The sequence below is a fragment of the Syngnathus floridae genome, chromosome 13 (genome assembly GCF_059516105.1).
Source record: "Syngnathus floridae isolate MCC-2025c chromosome 13, RoL_Sflo_1.0, whole genome shotgun sequence".
In the NCBI taxonomy this organism is placed as follows: Eukaryota; Metazoa; Chordata; class Actinopteri; order Syngnathiformes; family Syngnathidae; genus Syngnathus; species Syngnathus floridae.
In genome coordinates this window covers 6,116,157-6,135,475 of record NC_142425.1, presented here as the reverse complement: position 1 = coordinate 6,135,475, position 19,319 = coordinate 6,116,157, and the positions used below count along the sequence as shown (strand labels likewise).

Genomic DNA, 19,319 nt, shown 5'->3' with positions numbered 1-19,319 from the left:
GTTTGTGAGAATTTTTTCGTCTTATCTACATTGAAGCACGGTGATGATGTAGCTCATTCCTTAAAACAACCAAGTTTCCAACAACAATTTAAGGTGTTAGGATCAGTAGAACCCCACTTAGATGTTTTTATCAGTAAACGGCCATGTGCGCTGTTGATAATGGGTGACGCAAACCAAGAAGACCATTTCAGTGCGCCTTTCTGGTAAACCTCCTGTTTCCTCTTAATCAGTCCTGGGAAATAGATAGGTCCAAGTGACCCCACCACCCATTCTCACAAGTCTGTGACTTTGTTGTTGACATTTTTAGGGCATATTTGGTGGTTTGGGTGAGCACATCAAATAAAAGGTCAGTAAGACAATGAAAAGTGACATTTTGCTGTTTTATACATCCAGTAGAGGAGAGCATGTTTAGATACCACACGCTCTGCCTTCTCAGGAATGTTTCTACAAATTCAACCATTAACCTTTTGCATGAATGAAAGTGTGTACACTAGGGCGAGTTAGCATGTTTGTGGGACACAGAGTCACTCGGCAGTTATATTGCTCTGTTGACTTGTGAACAGGAATAAGAATCAGTGTCACAGCTGGCGACTGTATCAGCTTACCAATGAGGACTTGTGCACACAGGATGGGAACCTTTTTGTTGTGTGTATGACATCAGTCCATGCTTCGGGGTGTTTGGGGAAAGAGGATGGTATCTCTGTTCCTAATTGTCAGACAAGAACATCCTCACTTGATGGCTGAATGGAAAAGGTGTGTGCGGAGGGGGTCGGTATACCCTCGAGCATGTCCCCCTCACACGCCCCCAGCTCAGCAGTAAAAATTCCTTCATGGTGAACACCTGACAGACTTCAGGTAATCCTCTCAGGTGGGCTTAACACAACAATAGGATCAGGGTAAACTTCCTCTGGGTTAAAAGATGGAAATTTCCACTTCATATTAACAGTCTGTTTTTTTCTTTCATTGCTGTTCACCTTGACATCTTTGTTGTTCTTGTGTAAATAACAAAAGATGAAAAGGAACAACTGGTGGAGACGTAGCAAGGCAAAGATGTCAACCAAGTCATTCTACCTGTTTAAAATTCAGCTTTTTTTCTCATACAGGGAATCTGTTCACTAATTATTAACCGCATTATAGTCATAGCTTCTTTTGGAATGCCATTATGACTGTCAACCCAAATAAATGAATGAACACCTCATATTATAAACAGTAAAACCTACGAAACAAACTGACAAATAACTCGTTTTCAAGTCAGACGAGTAAAAACTGGTCAAATATTGAGAAAAAAAAGATATTATTAAAAGTGAAGATAATTGGCAATTCAAGTAATGACACACAAATTTGATGCACAGTTTGTCAGGCCACATAAAATGATGTGGCAGGCCGTATCTGGCCCCCAGGCCTTGAGTTTGACACCTGTGCTGTAGTGTGACGTGAACAAAAATGTTGCAAAATATTTATATCCATTAATATCTTTTAAACTAAAAATAACCTCCTGCGCTTGTAGAAACCAAGCTGACGTATGCGAGCTATAAAAGTAAAACAAAGCGCCAAGAGGTGCTAAAATGCCTCGTGGAGGTGAGAAAAGCCACATTGTATGCGGGCTGCCATGCAGCCTCTTGATGAGGACTGTGGGCCGTCACTGATGAACAATGTCACTGCAAGAGAGGGGGGAGAAGAATCCAAACGGGAAAAAGCAGCGTCGGCAGGCAACAGGATGCACATGGCCCTGAGAAGGATAACTTGTAGGATGCAGGAAATAGAGAGAACGATAGGAAGGGGGCCATTTGGATCACAGCTGTGTTCGGATTGAGAAAATTCCTATTTTGAAACACACCGAGGCATGTTGTTGTCCTTTCACGAGTTGACAAAGCAGCGGAAGACCACTGTTGGTCCCAGTATTGTGCTTGTCATTGTTGCTTTACGTTTTGATGCCAGATTAAACATAAGAAACTAAAAAGAATGCTGTGCATGGCCTGGCTACATATCTTGTTTTGAAAATTTGACCCCACCGAATTTGTAATTGAGTAGCCCTGCCCCAACCCTAACCCCAGTATAAGCCTAAATCACACAGTGACCAGGAAAGGTCTACAGGCTCGTAAAAACTTTGGGAGTTTGCACAGTCACTGCTCATTAACAGCAGGCCTCTTGCTGATGTCACAGCACCCTGTCCACTCCTCATTGAATAATAATAGTTAAGTAAGTCATTGTGGCGCACGTGTAATGGAAATCCCAATATGACATCCAATTAAATTGATCTTCTGCAATCTTTATCAGATACTTTTATGAAACAAATCAGCACACGCTCAGGTTGATCGGCTAGGATAATAGATGGAATGATGAATTACTATTACTGTCGTTATTATTATAGTACAGTAATCCCTCGTTTCTTACAGATAATTGGTTCCAAAAACCACCCGCGATAAGTGAAATCCGCGAAGTACGGTCACCAACAAGAAGTACTGGGTAGGCTAACGAGTTAGCGGAAAGATGCTAATTCGCGATCGTGCTAACACGCGAAAACGGACTTCTTAAGGAATGTAAACGAACATTTAGAGCAATACTATATTGTCCTAAAGGTTAGACACGTTTCCTCAATATATAAGTTTTATTTTGACTTTTAAATGTTTTTTTTAATTTGGAAAAAAAAATCCGCGATGTAGTGAAGCCGCGATAAACGAAACGCGAAGTAGAGAGGGCTCACTGTATTGCTGCTGCTGTTGAGTTTGGTATTCTAAACATGGCCACAATTGCTACAGTAAGTAGGAAAGCATATGCTATATTTTACTTTGTCAAAAGCCAAGTTTCCAGACAAAAGAAAAAGAATATAATTTTCGTCCCGATAATATCAGAAAATGCTCCATAAAATATTGATGAATTGACATTTGTTTGCACCGTTCTGGTTGGGTGGGCTTTTCTCGTGTGACGTGTGCGCGGATGCGGTGCGCGCAGTGGGTGCGTGTTGAAAAGGCAAGTCCGAAGGGGAGTGAGCGGAGTATGCAGCTGCAACATACACGTCTTCTTTCATTTGTGTGTCTGTCTGTGTTTGCAATAAGTTGCAAGAAGACTTTTCATGGAAAGGATTTTTACCATCTTCTTCTAGACTTTTCTGCTCTGATTTAACTGGTTTGTTTCCTTACATCACCTCGACAACTCCACAGACCCGAGCACAATGTAAGTGTTTTTTGAATGATGGGTAGAACTGTATTTAAATCAAGTTTAAGGGGAGGTGAATTTTAATTTGAAACAAAAGAGCTAAGGTCTCATATAGGAGTGTCTTTGGAAAGCGCAACGAGCCCTGGCATGAAATGATGGAAACGTGACAATTACAAATTCTGACAAAAGTGATACCACACAAATGAACAGTTTTTACTCTAGCACTTAATGTCATCATAATAATATTTTTATTTTAAAAAAAAGGAATGGTGGGTAGGGGCGGGGGTGGGGTCAGTTTTCAGTATGTGACATCCTTTATTTGCACGCAAAAATGAGTACAGTATTAATGAAACGCATTCTTTGATTTGCAGGCTACACAAAGGAAAACGTATACATAAGAATAAAATATGTGATCATGGCAACTAAATTTTATTTTACTGAGCGCACATCAAATTTCTCCTAGAGAAAATGCAAATGAATAAATGGGTATTTATTCACCCATTGTATTTTCTTTAGGTATCAATAGTCACATTCCTAAACAGCTATTTTGTTATCTTCAAGCAAAGTTTAAAAAATGAAGGGAAAAAAAGCTTTTTTTTCCATCCGTTTCCACCTGTGAACTTCCATCGGTTGTCCATCAGTAAAGTTGTTTCCAAGTATGAAATTTACAGTGGAGAAGCATCAGGCACTCTCATACCGATCCCAATTATTTACAAAAGTTCTAAGTAGCCACTTGTGAATGGCAGTGAATGAGTTTTAGCTAAAGCAATGTCTTGAGTGTCTGGCTGCAGTCCGAAATTTGTGGTTTTATCTGACTTCAATGGAAATATTTTAAAAATACAATGCACTGGATTGAAATGTATTGCTTTATCTTGACCAGGATGAACAACAGAGATCGCTGGAAGGTGTACAAGAGTGTGGCTGTCATGTTCTGCCTTGCAGTGGTGGCACTGACTGTTGTCCACAGGGGAAGCATCAACATGGTGGCTCAGTCCCAACTCGAGAGGCTGGCTCGCATGGATGCCTCAGACGGAGCGCAATCTGGCGCTTTACACTCCTCTCTGAGAATAACGAGTTTTTGGAAGACGAGCAAACACCGGCTTTTTCCACCTGGTCGGTCAACCACCCGGAACTCGCATGTCACTGAAGAAAAAACTCCTACAACCTGGGGTGTAACCAACTCCAACTGTAGCGCCAATCTCAATTTCTCAGGCCAGGATTGGTTCCGGGGCTTGGAGGAAAATTTCAAGCAGTTCATGCTTTATCGACACTGCCGTTACTTTCCAATGCTCCTCAACCATCCTGAGAAGTGCTCAGGGGACGTATATTTACTGATGGTGATCAAGTCGGTGGCTACCCAGTATGACCGTAGAGAGGTCATTCGGAAAACTTGGGGAAAGGAGCGAGTGTTGAATGGCAAGAGGATAAAGACCCTTTTCCTTCTTGCTACACCATCCAGTCGTGCCGAAAGGGCAAACCATCAGAAGCTTGTGGAGTATGAGAACCAAATCTTCGGCGATATCCTCCAGTGGGACTTCTTGGATAGCTTTTTCAATCTCACCCTGAAGGAGACTCATTTCCTCAAATGGTTCCACACCTACTGCCCGAACGTTCGCTACATCTTTAAAGGCGACGATGACGTCTTCGTCAACGTGGAGAACATTTTCGAGTTTCTCGACAGCACGGGCCATGTGAGGAATCTCTTTGTCGGGGATGTGATTTTTAAGGCCAAGCCAATCCGCAGAAAGGAAAACAAGTACTACATCCCACAAGCTCTGTACAACAAATCTCATTACCCTCCATATGCTGGCGGAGGAGGTTTTCTGATGGATGGAACGGTGGCACGGAGGCTTCACTGGGTGGCAGACACCCTGGAGTTGTACCCCATTGATGACGTCTTCTTGGGTATGTGCCTCGAGGTGCTTCAGGTCACTCCGATAAAACACAACGCCTTTAAGACCTTTGGCCTTGTGAAAAACAAGAGCAGTAAGTTGAACAGAGAACCTTGTTTCTTTAGGAGCATGATTGTTGTTCACAAACTGCTCCCGTTGGAACTTCGACACATGTGGAATCTGGTCAACAGTGACCTGGTATGCTCGCAGAAAGTTGAGATCCTATAGCTTGACGAGGACAAGGGAATGGACAGCACCCAGAAGGTTAGCTGAATGTTGATCTCTGCTGAAACTGGCGAGCAATGTATATTCTCCTTTCTGTGGAGAGAAAATGGGACAGCATTTGCCAGCTCTGCACACTGCAAAGAGGTTCTTTAAAATCCCCTAACTTATAGAGTGGGAAATTGTGGTATTTATAAGGTAGTTCCAAGACCTAACACTAACGCTGTGGCATCAATGGAAACACAAAAGACATAGAGTGATCTTTGTGATATTGGCCTAGCTTGGTGCTCAGTGACACTGTGGGCCTCCATCCTTGAGCATAATTAATTAATTGTCTAATTGGTCAATGATGTAACTGATGATAAACCCACAAATGTGATCTCTCGTAAACATAGTTATGAATGTTTATGCCTGTCCAAAGAAACAAATCCTTCCTTTTTTTTTTTTTAAATGACTGTTAGCAATAAAAATATTTTTTATCTGGGTGTAGGAGTGTGGCTAAAAGGCATCAGCCTATATCATAAAATTACCAGTGCTCTTTGTTTGGACAAGCATAAATATTTTAATCAATTTTTGTATTGCACTTGGCAAAGAATGTGACTGCCGTGGACATCTGCTACTCTATAGTACTGGGATTGTTGGTATTTCAAAAATAGGTTTACATTATGACCCTGTACTAAAATTATCAGCGGTACGAATATGTAAGACGTTAATTTAAGAGTCCTGTCCTTGACAAATGGGTGTCAAATGTGGGGTTGATGTTTAATTTTAAAGCATGGAATCCATGATAACTATACTGGGAGTGGATGTTAAGCAATATTCTATATGTGAATATGAGTGTAAATAAATATCTCATTTTGGTGCCAGCAATTATTTTTAGTGTTGTAAATATGTCCTCGATCAGCAGTTTTTGTCTTGGCTCTAAATTTAATTTAACCGTTTAAGCCATTTAAGGTATTGAGATTTCAGCCCTTACATTCTGCACACAAAATTTCCAACTAAAATAGGGAATGATTTTATTTTTTTAACCTGGTGGAAACAGCAATTACATATCATGGTTGTCCCTGTGGAAATTTACATCAATCACTGGCAATGGTAAATCCAGGGTAAATTTGCCACTCAAGCTATTCCACTCAAACCACACACACGGGTTCCCAAAGTAGCCTGCTGATCAACACCATGTTTGTTGACATGAATTGGGGGAGTCTTCTCATGTCAGTCTGGTTAATAGGTTAACTGGAGGGCACAGCAGTCTTTCACACTACCACTCAATCTTTTCTTAAAGGCTCAAAGAAGAACAACTTTGTTGGTACAAGGAGAGGTGAGAATGTTAAGGACTTGGGTTCAAATTAAAAGCATTCCTTAGTTGCAGAACTGTACTAATGTAAGATTATAGTGAAGGAATATATTCATTCACTATACTGCAACATTAGTATAGTCTTTGTAGTATATTTAATCGCTGGTTTAGTTAATCTTAAATTTTCCTAAGACTAGTATTTAGTAAAGCACTGACAGGCATCACGTGACTAGATAATTCAAGCACATCACAGCAAGCAAACATTATGGAATGGGGTAAGGCTGGGCAAAGTAAACTAATTCTGTATCAATAAATGCTAAGTCTGCTCAAGCTTTACAAGTCCCATTGTGCTGTCATTGTTCTTTTAAAATGAGTGATATAGCAATTACACTAACTAGATCCCTCAGCTGTCGCTTGACTACCCCCTAGTGGACGAAATTCACCCAAGAAAAACAGCACATTTCAAAATCAATGGTTTAGTCACAAACCATTGATTTTGAAATGCTAACCGTGCATATAAAGAATCTTTTCAACTTGCATTCTGATGAAACATTGAGTGCAAGCCTAGATACACCTAAGTCAGTATGGATTTTGAAATTATAAAAATTGACAGTGAAATGATCACCCGGTTAAAAATCACCACCTTCAAGGTTTATTCATCGAGACATTGTATTCTCAAATGGGAAACAGTCAACACTACAAACATGTTACACAATTGCGGTGCAGTCTTTCTCCAAACTTAACACACATTCCGATAAACATGAATATTCCAGCGCCATAACACTAAACTCTTGGAGATTCAAATCCTATCAAAATGCTTTACACATTACAGTAAGACTAAAGCAAACTAAACGACAAACAAAACCAAAAGTGGATACAAGTGTATTTTTTTTTACAAAATGGTAAAATAGAAATTATACAAGCAGTTTAATTTACACATGTATGTCTCGGAGGGAGAGGGGTGGGAGAAATGGATGGGGGACTAGCCTCAGTTTTCACAGCAAACTTGTTTTGCCAGACCCAGTCCCTCTTAGAATTATAAACTAAAGAGGTTTATGGGCGCAGGTTATATTACTCAGGACATTCAGTACTCGAGCGAGTTGAAAGGTCATAGCGCCATATTGGCACAGGAGGGTAGGTGAAGCTGGCGGATTCTAAATACATGGGCTAAAATGCCCGCTTACAGTTAAATATTTATTAAGGATGCTTTTTGGAATGTCCAAAAGCTCTGAAAACAGATTAAACCAGAGTCCATGAAGTAAAAAAAACGGAAAAAAAAAGAAAAAAAATTATTCATCAAACTTAATTCTCTTCCCCTGGGGCTTGCCTCCAAATCCTCCACCACCGCGCCCACCTAAAAAGACAATGGTCTGTCAGAAAATTTCAATCCTACAAACACTACAGGGTAACAGGAACTGTGGGGGGAAAACCAGTTTTATTAGATAAAATAAATAGGCCCAAAACTATTTACCCCCAAAGCCGCCGCCGCGTCCACGTCCCCCTCCACGAGGACCTCCTCTTCCTCTGCCGCCGAATCCACCGCCGAATCCGCCACCACGGCCGCCATAGCCACCACCGCCGCGGCCGCCACGTCCACCGCCGAAGCCACCACGCCCTCCTCTGCCACCGCCAAAACCACCTCCACCGCGCCCACCACGGAAGCCACCTTCTCCCTTGGGCTTGGCATAGTCCAGGGTCACGCTGTTCCCGTCGATTTCACCTTGGTCCATAGCCTCCTTGGCTGCCTTGCAGTCATCTTCGTTATCGAAGTCCACAAAGCCAAAGCTAAAAAAGAAACCACTTCACTTTAGTCCTGGAGCACATAGCTGCAACTTATAACATTATTATCACAGTGGGACAGGAAATTGTCAAAGACTCAACATACCATTTAGAATACCCCGTTTCTCGGTCTGTGACAATCCTAGCACCCACTGCTGTGTCAAATGCAGCCTTAAGGGTTTGATCTGTGGTATCTTCTGAGAGACCCTTGACAAAAAGAGTTTTTGTTGGACCTGGTTTCAAAACACAAAGTACAAAATTGTTAGGCTCATTTAAACTTAGAACAAAGTCAACCCTCAAGGTACAGTGTTAAACAAGATCAGCACTTGACTATCATTGAACTCATCAGAGTTTCAGACGATTAAGTTTTCATCATGTTTGAGCAAGCACAGAATCCAAGTACCCTGTTTGAAGACCTACCTCCATCTGACCTGCTGCCGCTGTTCTGGCTAAATTCAAGCCTTATTGTGCGACCCTCAAGGTCTGTGTTGTTCATTGTATCAATGGCTTCCTTTGCATCTTCTGTGCTTTCAAATTCTAAAAATGCAAACCTGTGGAAAATGAAGACAAAATGAGCTCACCGGTTTCAAACTACACAAGGTCACCATGTGTTAAAACACTGTAGCACAGCAAACATGGACAGTCAACCCCCCACATGACTGGGGTAAACCTGCATAACCTGTGCAATAGCTCTGCTTCTCTTGCGAATCCATGCACAATCATGGCAAGATTGTGAAGAGCTCATGAGAAGGTTGCAGGAAAACTGCATGCTGAACGTTACCAAACAATTTACTTACCCTTTGGGTCTACCATCTCTCTGTGGGATTCTAATGGAGACTGCCTTCTCAAACATAGACTGCAGGGCCTCTTCAGTGGCGCTAAAGGCTAGATTATTCACCACTAGTGTTTTGGAGGCTGGAGCTGCTGCTGAAAGAAACAAAATGCACATTAGACCAATGAAGTAGATGCTCCTTTCTCCACTATATTCAACACCAAGTTCACACAAGGAAAAGCAATCTGCTGTGCATTTACCTGCAAACGCATTGGGTCCTTTTTGGCTTTTTTCTCCTACATAGTCGAGAACAATGGACCTCCCCTGAATGTCAGAACCCTGTGCATCTTCCAGAGTCTTCTCTGCATCGGCCTCACTTTTGAACTCTAGGTAGGCAATTCTGGAAGGGAGGGGAATGTTACGCAAAATGAACATTTCATAACCCAAGTAGGTACATTTACCAAGTCTTTAGTAAATGCTCTTACCCTCTGCCAGTTCCATTCTGGCCCAATGGCACCCTGACATCAACCGCATCTTCAAAAACCTCCTTTAATTCATCAGCAGTGATAGCAAAGGGAAGGTTTTTTACAAAAAGTGTCCGTGAGTCCCTTTCTAAGAACACAAAATCAACATGGTCAATAATGTCATCCTAATGTGATCTAGTGGGCACCAGTTGTACCTTTCTTGGAATCCTGGGAGGCCCCCTTGGTTTTGGCCCTGTCTATCTTGATTTCATGGCCCATAACCTTTTTGCCATTGAGTTCCAGTGCCTTTTCCATATCTTCCTCACTTGAAAATTCCACATAGCCAAATTTCCTGTTGAAAAACAGGTGAGAATCAAAATGACATTGGAAATCACATCTAGGTAAATGTGGTAGAAAATGCTTCGTCTTAAATTTCTCGCAATTCTGTCAAAACAGTTTTGAACAGGACATTTGGATCAGTTCACTAGTAGACCACCAGTAGAAATGTTTCTAGAACAAAAATAAGATTTCTGAATTTAACCTGTTAATTGAATTTGCAATAAAATGTCTTACTTGGAACCACCTAACCGGACATCAGAAACCTCAAGGTCATTCTTGGAGAAGAATTTCCTCATTGCGTCTTTGATTTCATCAAACTCTTTGTTTGCGTTTAAGTTGCCAACATACAGACAGAAACCTTAAAACACAAGTTAGAATGTTCGTTAGTACAAGCAACATCAGCCATTGTCAAATGACGTGTGAAAAAGACATTTAATCAGCGAGTTAGAAAATCCTTACCTTCTCCATCAGACTTTGCCTTCTTGGCAGGAGGTGTGTCCTTCTTGGCAGCAGCCTTCCTCTTCGCAGGAGTCACCGGGGCGTCTGTTAATTAAGGTCAGAGACTTAGCTTTCAGGCTTTCAAATTGCCCAAGTCGGTTGGGTTGGTACAATTCAAGAATATTTTGAAACCAGCCCCTAGCGATTTAACAATTTGTTGGGCAAACCCCACAATGAAAATGGAGTAATGTAAGCTGAATTTACTGCGACACCTTTAACCTTTATAATATGAGCCCTTCCATTCTCCATGTTTTCATATAGTTTATCAAGATTATTTAAAGGGGGCAAGTGCAACACTTAAACCCGTTTCAAACATTACATTTCAATGTCATAACCCACCCTCTGCCTCATCATCCTCCTCGTCATCTTCATCCTCCTCCTCCTCGTCGTCTTCATCCTCCTCCTCCTCATCGTCATCTTCATCCTCAGACTCCTCCTTAGCTTTTACCATGCCTGCCTTCTTTGCTTTGGCAGCTGCTGGAGCAGGTGCTGTGTCCATTTCCTCATCTGATTCTGAAACCACAGAAAGTTATTCAGCCATTGGACAATGTAGGGGGCCAAGCATAAACTACATGTTAATGCATCAGATAAGTAAATAAGGTGACATCATACAGTTTAATGTCAGTATTAAGTCCCTTTGATCATCACTTGCAAAATATCCCAAATCTTAAGAAATTGCATTTGCTTACCATCTTCATCCTCTTCCTCATCCTCCTCCTCATCCTCTTCCTCCTGTTTAGCTGGCTTAGCTTTTGGCTTAGCAGCTTGTTTTGCAGCCTTTGGAGGGGGGGCCTCTTCCTCAGATTCTTCATCGTCGTCGTCGTCATCATCATCATCTTCTTCTTCATCATCTGAAGGCTCCTTTGTAGGTTTGGCTTTCAATTGCTTGGCCTTTGCAGCAGGCTTAGCCCCTTTCTTGGGTGGTGGGGGCTCCTCTTCAGACTCCTCATCTACAAACACGTCAAATTAGAAATTTTCCCAAACTGGGTGCAAAGTACGACGTTATCTTGAAAGCATTTGTCATGTCACAGCGATTGAGGATAGAACTGGTGGACAATGAAACACACCAGCACCGAAGACATAGCGCTGTAGGTTACTTTTCCTCCGAACATTACCCGCATGAGTACTGATGACCACATGCGGACCAAGAAATGGAGGGTGGGTACATATTGAAACAACCTTGCAGGACATACCTGCATTCTGGATAGCGTATGAACAAAAGTTTTTTTTTATTACTACAAACATTAGGTGGTAAAGCACAAGGCTTCCCTTATCCCTCCCATCTTTATTGACACGTAAAATAAAAACTCACCAGACTCATCTTCATCATCTTCACTTTTTGCTTTCTTGGCAGCTTGGCCATTTTTGGCATTAACCTTAGCAGCTTTAGCTGGTGTAGCTTTTTTTACCACTTTTGGTGGCGGAGTCTGTAAAATGTGACAATAAGGCAAGTGGTTAATTATCTGACAAAACATTCATGACAAATGGAGTGAAAAGTTACCATACCTCCTCCTCCTCCTCTTCACTGTCCTCTTCACTTGATTCTTCATCCACTTCTTTGGGAGGTGGAGGGGCTTTTTTCTTCTGATTTGCTTGTTTGTTTGCTGCCTAAAATTAGAAAACAATAAATAATATCAAGTTTCAATCCAAGTCATTTCATTCAAAATCACTTAAATAATATCAAGTTTCATTTCGAAGTCATTTCATTCAAATCGCTTGGTATGTGGAACGTTCCACCTAAATGGAATTACTGTATTAGAAATATTCGTAAAATTGAATATTGTACATCATGTTTATGTTCAATATAATGTACAGTATGCCATAAGTTTGGAGGTCTGGCGTGGGCGACGCGTGTTCTGCCTCGTGTGTGACGATGGAGGAGGCGCAAAACCCACGTGGAACACTGCCGATGAGCCCGTTAGCATTGAAGCTAATGTGTAAAGACATTCAAACCATGCTGGAATAAATAATCTAAGTTGTTTACCAAAGAAATACGATGAGAAATGGCGCTAAAATTTAAACAACAAAGCAGGATAAAGAAAGCACGTCGTAACGACTGACGTCAAAGAAGAGCCACCGTAATACATGAGCTCTGCTAACCCTCGTGTAAATGCAATCGTTAAACATTTTCCCCAAAAATATTATTAAGATATGATTAAAAAGATATTATGCGCAGCATCGGAGTCGAAAGACACAAATCAGGCTGTAAACAGAATTAATCTTTGCACTGAAATTGCGGGATCGAGACGAGGACGCGCATGTAAGCCATCTTGAATTGCTAACTGTTAGCAGGCCTCGCTGGCAGCCAAGAGGAAGGCAACATGGCCGCTCAAAATCTAGGAAGATGCGCTCATTTTAGTGCAATTATATCACATTTGCCTAGTTCATGCCTGGCACTCGACATGGGTTTGATTCAATACAACATTTACTGGCAGAGGTGAAATGTAACTTCCCGTAGATTATAATCGTATTTCTGAAAAGACGCGACTACAACATTAAGGCCTCGTGCGCGGGACTCGTAAAGAATACGTTTTTTTTTTTTTTTAAGAAAAAAAAGAATTTTTGGTTGCCTTACCTTCGCTAACTTCACCATCGTGATAGCGTGTGTATTTCGATGAACAGGACGTAGAAAAGACCAAGCAAATAACTACTGGATGCACGTGGTTGTGCCGACACGATGGGGCACTGCGCAGGAAAGACAGAGAAGAGGACGCGCTCCTTACTCTCTTAGTAAGCGCGTTCACGAGAGGCCCCTCCCACGTGGTTGTGTCGTCCAATCGGACAAAAGTTCCTTTGAACCGCGCCCGCGCTTCGCCTTCATGGAGAAAGCAGTTTTTTTCCCCAACACAACCAACTATTTGATATGCACTACATTTAAATAATACAAGTTAGTCTAGTGGTTGTTGTACGAAAATAAATAAAGTTTGAAATAAATCGTTTACTTCTGTATGGCAACCATTTTGGTGAATTTCGTTCAGGCAGGCTGCATTTCACATGTGGCAATGCTGGGGACCAGAGGCAGCTGTCTTAAAGACCACGTGGTTTCCATATAGCACATGTTTGCTAGTTGTAGTTCTACAGTTGTGTTGAACTGTTTGGATTGTTCTTGCATGAATGGTTTATTGCAAACTACTGTTAATAGACCATGCAAATATTTACACGTTTATAATGACATGAAATAATTTAAATTTCATCTCTGGCTCAGAGTAGTCAGAGTAGTAATAGAGTAGTAGTAAAGGTGGGCCTTCACCCATATTTTAGAGCATTTAGTCTGGATCAGTTCTGTGTGGATAAAATTAAATCAAGAAATCGATATTTTAAACCAGAATATGAGATCCTGATTCCACGTTCTGGTTAGGATTGTAATACCCAGAATACTGATGAAATGTTGTTTTGGGGTTTTTGAAGCATTAAATTGCAATTGGACTCTTCTGGACATTTTGCCATTCGTCCAAACAGGGCTTCATCAATTCATGCTGTTGACCTGCACCTGAAAGAGAAACAACACACTTTTTTTGACTAAAAGTGTGCATTTTCTGGACAAAGAAGAAAGTTTTTTTGAAATAAGAGTGAGAGGTCATCGACTGTACATGAAGGTGGGAAGACCATCGCTAAACATAAAAGGGGTGTTACAAAACCACTTATCATCCACATACAATGGCATCCTATCCTCCATTCCAAAAGACTCAGCCATTCTGCTTTTACCATATAGATGTATACATGACCTCGTTTGGCTTGGAGGCAGCTCCGTGGCCCTTTCACAGTGGAATGGAATAGTAATGAGTTTCCACCCACCAACTCATTGATGGACAAAGGCATCATAACGACTGTCATTATGCATTCCAAAACAATGACACCATTCGTAGTTTGGGCGTGCATCTAACTCAGGGCATGAATGGTTGAATTTCAAGTCACCCTTCAGATGCTACACAAACATCATGTTTGAGTAATTAACCATCAAAACCACACCGAGGCAGCATTGCGTTATGCATTGCTCAACTCTTGATCTCTGCGCACACTGTGTAGAGTGGACATCAAACTCCTCTCAACATCATCAATGCATTTTTTGTGTAGTTGAATCTATTCCAATTTATTTACAGGCAACAGGCAGATTACAAATTGGACAAGTTACAGTTCTGTCAAGCGCAGGGCAGACAGTGTACAGACTATTCACCCTCTCTACACTATAAATAAAAGTACAAATATTCCAGGTTAAGCCACATGCTTGATATGATTTTTTTTCATTTCACTTTGCTATTTGGAATTATTTAGAACCTGATAAGTACAAAACTCATTATAGGATTATGAAATGTAACTGGTGTCTTAGTGCTCCCTCAGATTCAGTCTGCCCTCCAACGGAGGGCCTCAGTATTACACTTTGACAGCATCACTTGTAGTACTGCTGCACTGTACACTTTTTACAATGTAAAAAAGTGAATGCTACATGCCTCTTATTAGGTAAGCATGTGTAAATGTGTTAGTTTTCAAAGTGTCACATTATTTAGCATTAACTCAGCGAATCTAAAACGCATCAAATGATATTATAAGGGTAACTATGTGGGAGACAAAGGGGAGTGAACCACGCCATCTGGTGGATGAACATTGAATTGTTCTGCTTGTCATTCTACTACATAAAATGCATGACTTTTTAATGAAAAACAGTAATTTTTAGAGAACTTAAATGAAGTTGGATAATTTCCTGCAGCACTGCTGATGATATTTCACGGGACACTTGTGCGCATTGCTGTCGTAATGGATCATATATACCGTAGCTGGATTCGTCCAGAAGTTGCATCACACCTTTTACCCTGCTTGGGAATCAACTACTGCGCTTATACTCCATTCATGAAAACATAAAAGCCCGAGAACACATGGGATATTCTTTCTTTTTTATCATTTTTGAAAACAATCACAACTGAGACAAAAGAAAAACTTACAAAAACAATTGACCTGCAGTTTGCATCATTTTTCAAAATGTGACATAAATAAAACTCATTTATAAATACCTCTTTTTTATAAACATATAAATAGTTCTTAACATAAATACATTTTTTTGTAGGGGGAAGATGTAGTACATGAATGTACAGTAGCAACAGTATACAGCTTTGCAGTTGGTAGTTTTTACACCTTGTCTGAAAATTTTTTATGGTATATATCTCTTTATATACAGGTAACTGCATATTTATTAGATATATTTATATGAGGTTTTTGTAGCACTGTCAGTCTCAGTCTCTTTTTATACTGGTCATGATGACTTTCGTACAGAAAATCTGACACTTGTTGAGTTTTTTTTCCCTTCAGGTGAGAACAAAATGATCTTTTCCAAACCCATCCTTCAGAGATCTGGGGAAAAGAGAAGAGATGAAATGTTAGTGGTGTCAACTCATTGCATTGCATTGTTCCATATTACAAAGTGACTGAATACTTTCATTTTTGCAAGAGAAGACACACAAGCTGACAAATATGATGCATTTGAAATTCATGGGAGGACTGGTGGGTGTTACATGATCAAATATACACACACCCCATTATATTACAATGATGACTTACTGTACAGGTGAGTCATTTAGTTTATTCAATTATTTTATTATTATTATTATATTATTATTTATTATGTACTTCCGCAATAAGATTTTTAAAATGTGGCTCCAGTGCTGCTGCAACCACTACCTTTCTTTCTACTTTATTATCAGTAATGGTGGTAACATTTCTTGATAGAAAACAACCTGGAATGCATCCTACATATAACTTCAAATAGCTTCCTAGGCTTTTTAGCGGAAGTGACCTGTCATGAGTAGAGTTGTAGTACTCTTTGACATCCAAGATGACAAGCATGTAAGCTTTAATGACTGCTCCACCAAACACCAAACAATACAAAACACATCACGAATAAAATGGTTGTGATGTGTTTTTACATCAACCCAAACATAACGTATGGATAGTAGAATGGAACGTATATCCTTGACAGGGTTAGAATAAATGTGTGTCCCTGCAGTAGGATTAGTAATTTATTCCATAGGACTAATTATTGAAGCCAAAAGTAATAGCTTTTTTTGCAAACAGTGGGATTCACACACAAGTCAAGTGTTGAAAATATAAGCAGTGCACCTGTTAGGGAATATTTGGAGATGCTCATTTTTCTGCAGCCAAGAGGCTACCACCTATTGAACGCATTCTGGATGTTCAGTTATTCTTTCAAGCCTCACCCTCCATCTGTTTTTCTCACTTTTCTATGATAGCTTTTGTGTTTTTGCATTAATCTATAGGCTAGCAATGCGAAGTGCAAATTTGATAAAGGGTAAATTGTATATATGGTCAACACTCACCGTCAAATAGCTGTGATCCATTACTAGCAGCCCATACCACTGATGGTCCCTATCCTATCCATCTTATGTCCGAAACAGCCACTCCGCGCCGTGGAACCCCCTTTCTTGCTTCCAGATTTGTGCTTCCTCGGTGGGGGCTGGTCGTTGAGCAGCCGAGCCCACATCCCTCTCCGGGTGTCCATGCGTAAATCTCGCAGTAAGCGCATCCGAGCGCGCACAGCATCTACCCGCCTGTCCTGCTCCTCTGCCTCCAGAAAATCCGTCAGCTCGTCCCCCAGCAAACTTCTGAGAGACTATAACACACAAACATCAGAACTCGATTATTAATGACGTCACAACAAAAACGATTTTGGATAACGGTAGCAGCATAACAACGTTATTTGGGAAATTTAAAGTTGGAGCAATGTGCACACGTCTTCGAATGCCGCAAAATATCACCCAGCTCAAACCCCCGCTTTGCCCTTTAAAGGCTTAGTTCGCCGGGCAGGTGCTTTTTGTGCACGCTCCTCTGGTCTGGATGGATGTGTCTACTATAAGCGGTACAAAGTTCTGGTTTGTGCGTAATGGTGATTTTACGAACAAACAGCAACAAATAACTCGTATGTTGCATTCTGTCGCGGGTATAACTAGAAGTGCATCTGAAGTGCAGAAAAAAATATTTTAAAACGTTCACGGGCATGACTAAAACGCAAAGTAGAAATCAACAGATTCCCCCGCGGCAGCATCAGCTCTCCACTCAACAAAGCGAACATTCTTACCTTCTGCTGCGCCTCAGATAAAGGTTTTGCGCGCATCCTCCCCGAAAGCAACGTGACCATAAGTCCACAAGCTACCAAGTAAGACAAGTTCATCTTCAAAACTGTACTCTGAGGGGGATTCCTCTGGTCAGAGCGCAACAAGAGGATGGGCGTACGATTAGTGCGGGAAGCCAATAAAAGCTTCGGATTCGTCCTGTTGTCCAAAGCTTCTCAAGTGCTCCTCTGGTTGTGTGTATGAACCCATAGAGCACTTTATAGCCTGCCCACGGTGATGTCATGCATGACAACCTGCGTACTAGACGTACTTCCTCGCCAATTCTGTTTTCTGTACCTGCCCCTGAGTACGTCACGCCAAGGATTAATTGAATGATACAAGCTCCGGTCATGGGGGCATCGGAGGAAATGGGATATACTTTGATCTATCAATATGCATAGGCTACATTTTTTTAAAACCCCACTTAAAAACTCTGGCTGGGATGCAGCATCTGAAACTGAAGGTGGTTTCAAAGGCTGGGAATTGTAGAAGCAACTTTGGTGCAAAGAATAAAGGCAGAAATGAAAATCAGGTGCACAAGTTCACGTTTCTTCTCTAAGTTGACATCACAAATGATTGCATTTGTGAACAGTATTATGTTCCACTTTTGACCTACAACCAATCTTGCAATTGGACATTAATTCAGCATGCACTGAAGCAAGTTTGTGGGAAATTTGACATTTATGCTACAAGGTCTTGCATTTTGCACCATTTTTAAATAATTATTTTTATTATTATTTATTTATTCAAAATTTAGGATGCTCATGATATAACATCACTGTCCATAACCACTGGGAACACTTTTAGAGTTTGAAAGTTGGATTCTCATGCAGCACTGTCTGTTTTGAAACACAAAGTGGCAGTGTTTGCTGTGCCGAAAAATGGAATTGCACTCGTGCAAATTTAATGGCTCGCTATCATCCAAAGTAAAAGTGATTAATAGCGGCATGTGAGCATATGAAAACACTTAGTAAGTTTGACGTATACGTGTAAGAGATTCAACCTTCAACCTGTCTTTAAACGTCATTTCACATTACACAAGACCCTTTTTTATTTTCATGTCCATACTTACAAAATGTGCCCTCTGCTTTTAACCTAATCATCAACACAGACATGAGTGAGAAAGTGGAGCAGTGGGGAGCTTTCCAGCTCCTGGAGAGCAGTTGGGGTATTTCGGTGGCATAGTCATACTACCAAGGACTTTTATTCATCCTAATATTCCCAGAAATAAATATTGGAATAGGTGAGTTGACTTTTCTGCGGGAGATAGCAACCAGACACTGTAACAACTGACCCTCCGCCTTAACGTTTCATGAACTGGGAAAACCCTATTATGTGAGACTGAATCAGTATGTTGTACAAACCACATTGATGGATATGAAAACATTGCTTAATTTGACTATGAATCATAGAGCAATAGACATTAGAAGTAGACTAGCATGTGACAGGTTTCCTGGATATTATGTTAAACAACTGGTGAATCAAATATTACCGAGCATGTAGATTGCCATGCCATTGTAATTTACACAGGTAATTTACATAGAGACACACAAGCACATGCCCTGGAAAAGAATACAGTGAAATAAATTATGAAAAGTCTAAACAGTTATTGCAGTATCACCAGTTTTGGCCTCCAATACCAGGATAACATTTTGACTACCATAAGAGCCTGTCCTCTCAAACTTCATGTTTCCAAACAATATACATGTAATATCATTGTTTTTTAATAAAAAAATGAACAAACAGAATCTAGAAGTATAAAGTACTTTACAATTTAGAATG

The 19,319-nt window shown here is 40.7% G+C and overlaps 3 protein-coding genes and 1 non-coding gene across 5 annotated transcripts; 1 reads left to right on the top strand and 3 right to left on the bottom strand.

The window, feature by feature from the left end:
* The first annotated feature begins 2,959 nt into the window (after window positions 1-2,959).
* On the top strand, window positions 2,960-7,009 carry b3gnt7 (UDP-GlcNAc:betaGal beta-1,3-N-acetylglucosaminyltransferase 7). The gene is made up of 2 exons (XM_088394362.1): window positions 2,960-3,174; window positions 4,037-7,009. Coding segments are annotated over exons 1-2 (1,242 nt in total). The 5' UTR covers window positions 2,960-3,172; the 3' UTR covers window positions 5,277-7,009.
* A 187-nt stretch (window positions 7,010-7,196) lies between these two features.
* On the bottom strand, window positions 7,197-13,162 carry nucleolin (nucleolin multifunctional protein). 2 transcript variants are annotated; one of them, XM_088394360.1, is made up of 15 exons: window positions 12,995-13,162; window positions 11,926-12,027; window positions 11,732-11,846; window positions 11,109-11,369; window positions 10,759-10,932; window positions 10,381-10,464; window positions 10,156-10,279; window positions 9,798-9,934; window positions 9,604-9,730; window positions 9,379-9,518; window positions 9,144-9,273; window positions 8,767-8,897; window positions 8,453-8,579; window positions 8,039-8,352; window positions 7,197-7,921 (listed from the first exon to the last, which is right to left on the bottom strand). In XM_088394360.1, the coding sequence occupies exons 1-15, from the start codon at window positions 13,010-13,012 to the stop codon at window positions 7,857-7,859; spliced, it is 2,049 nt and encodes a 682-aa protein (XP_088250486.1). In that variant the 5' UTR covers window positions 13,013-13,162; the 3' UTR covers window positions 7,197-7,856. The 2 variants fall into 2 exon arrangements, with proteins under 2 accessions (XP_088250486.1, XP_088250487.1); XM_088394361.1 differs by having other exon boundaries at window positions 9,144-9,270.
* On the bottom strand, window positions 11,440-11,577 carry LOC148388320 (small nucleolar RNA SNORA57). Its single transcript, XR_015862394.1, has one exon. It is a non-coding gene; the product is annotated as a small nucleolar RNA SNORA57 (small nucleolar RNA).
* Window positions 13,163-15,416: 2,254 nt separating the features above from the next.
* On the bottom strand, window positions 15,417-17,712 carry nppc (natriuretic peptide C). Its single transcript, XM_088394438.1, has 3 exons — window positions 17,504-17,712; window positions 16,746-17,038; window positions 15,417-15,762 (listed from the first exon to the last, which is right to left on the bottom strand). The coding sequence occupies exons 1-2, from the start codon at window positions 17,594-17,596 to the stop codon at window positions 16,769-16,771; spliced, it is 363 nt and encodes a 120-aa protein (XP_088250564.1). The 5' UTR covers window positions 17,597-17,712; the 3' UTR covers window positions 15,417-15,762; window positions 16,746-16,768.
* Between the last annotated feature and the right edge of the window lie 1,607 nt (window positions 17,713-19,319).

What these genes read in the sequence shown, in the direction of transcription:
- nucleolin (XM_088394360.1), bottom strand. An exon ending in GTGAAGAGGAGGAGGAGGAG is followed by an intron (nt 11,847 to 11,925) that starts GTATGGTAACTT and finishes CACATTTTACAG; the next exon opens with ACTCCGCCACCAAAAGTGGT. An exon ending in GGAGGATGATGAGGCAGAGG is followed by an intron (nt 10,465 to 10,758) that starts GTGGGTTATGAC and finishes CTTAATTAACAG; the next exon opens with ACGCCCCGGTGACTCCTGCG.
- nppc (XM_088394438.1), bottom strand. Translation starts at nt 17,596, where the DNA reads ATGAACTTGTCTTACTTGGTAGCTTGTGGACTTATGGTCACGTTGCTT. An exon ending in TATCTGAGGCGCAGCAGAAG is followed by an intron (nt 17,039 to 17,503) that starts GTAAGAATGTTC and finishes TGTGTGTTATAG; the next exon opens with TCTCTCAGAAGTTTGCTGGG.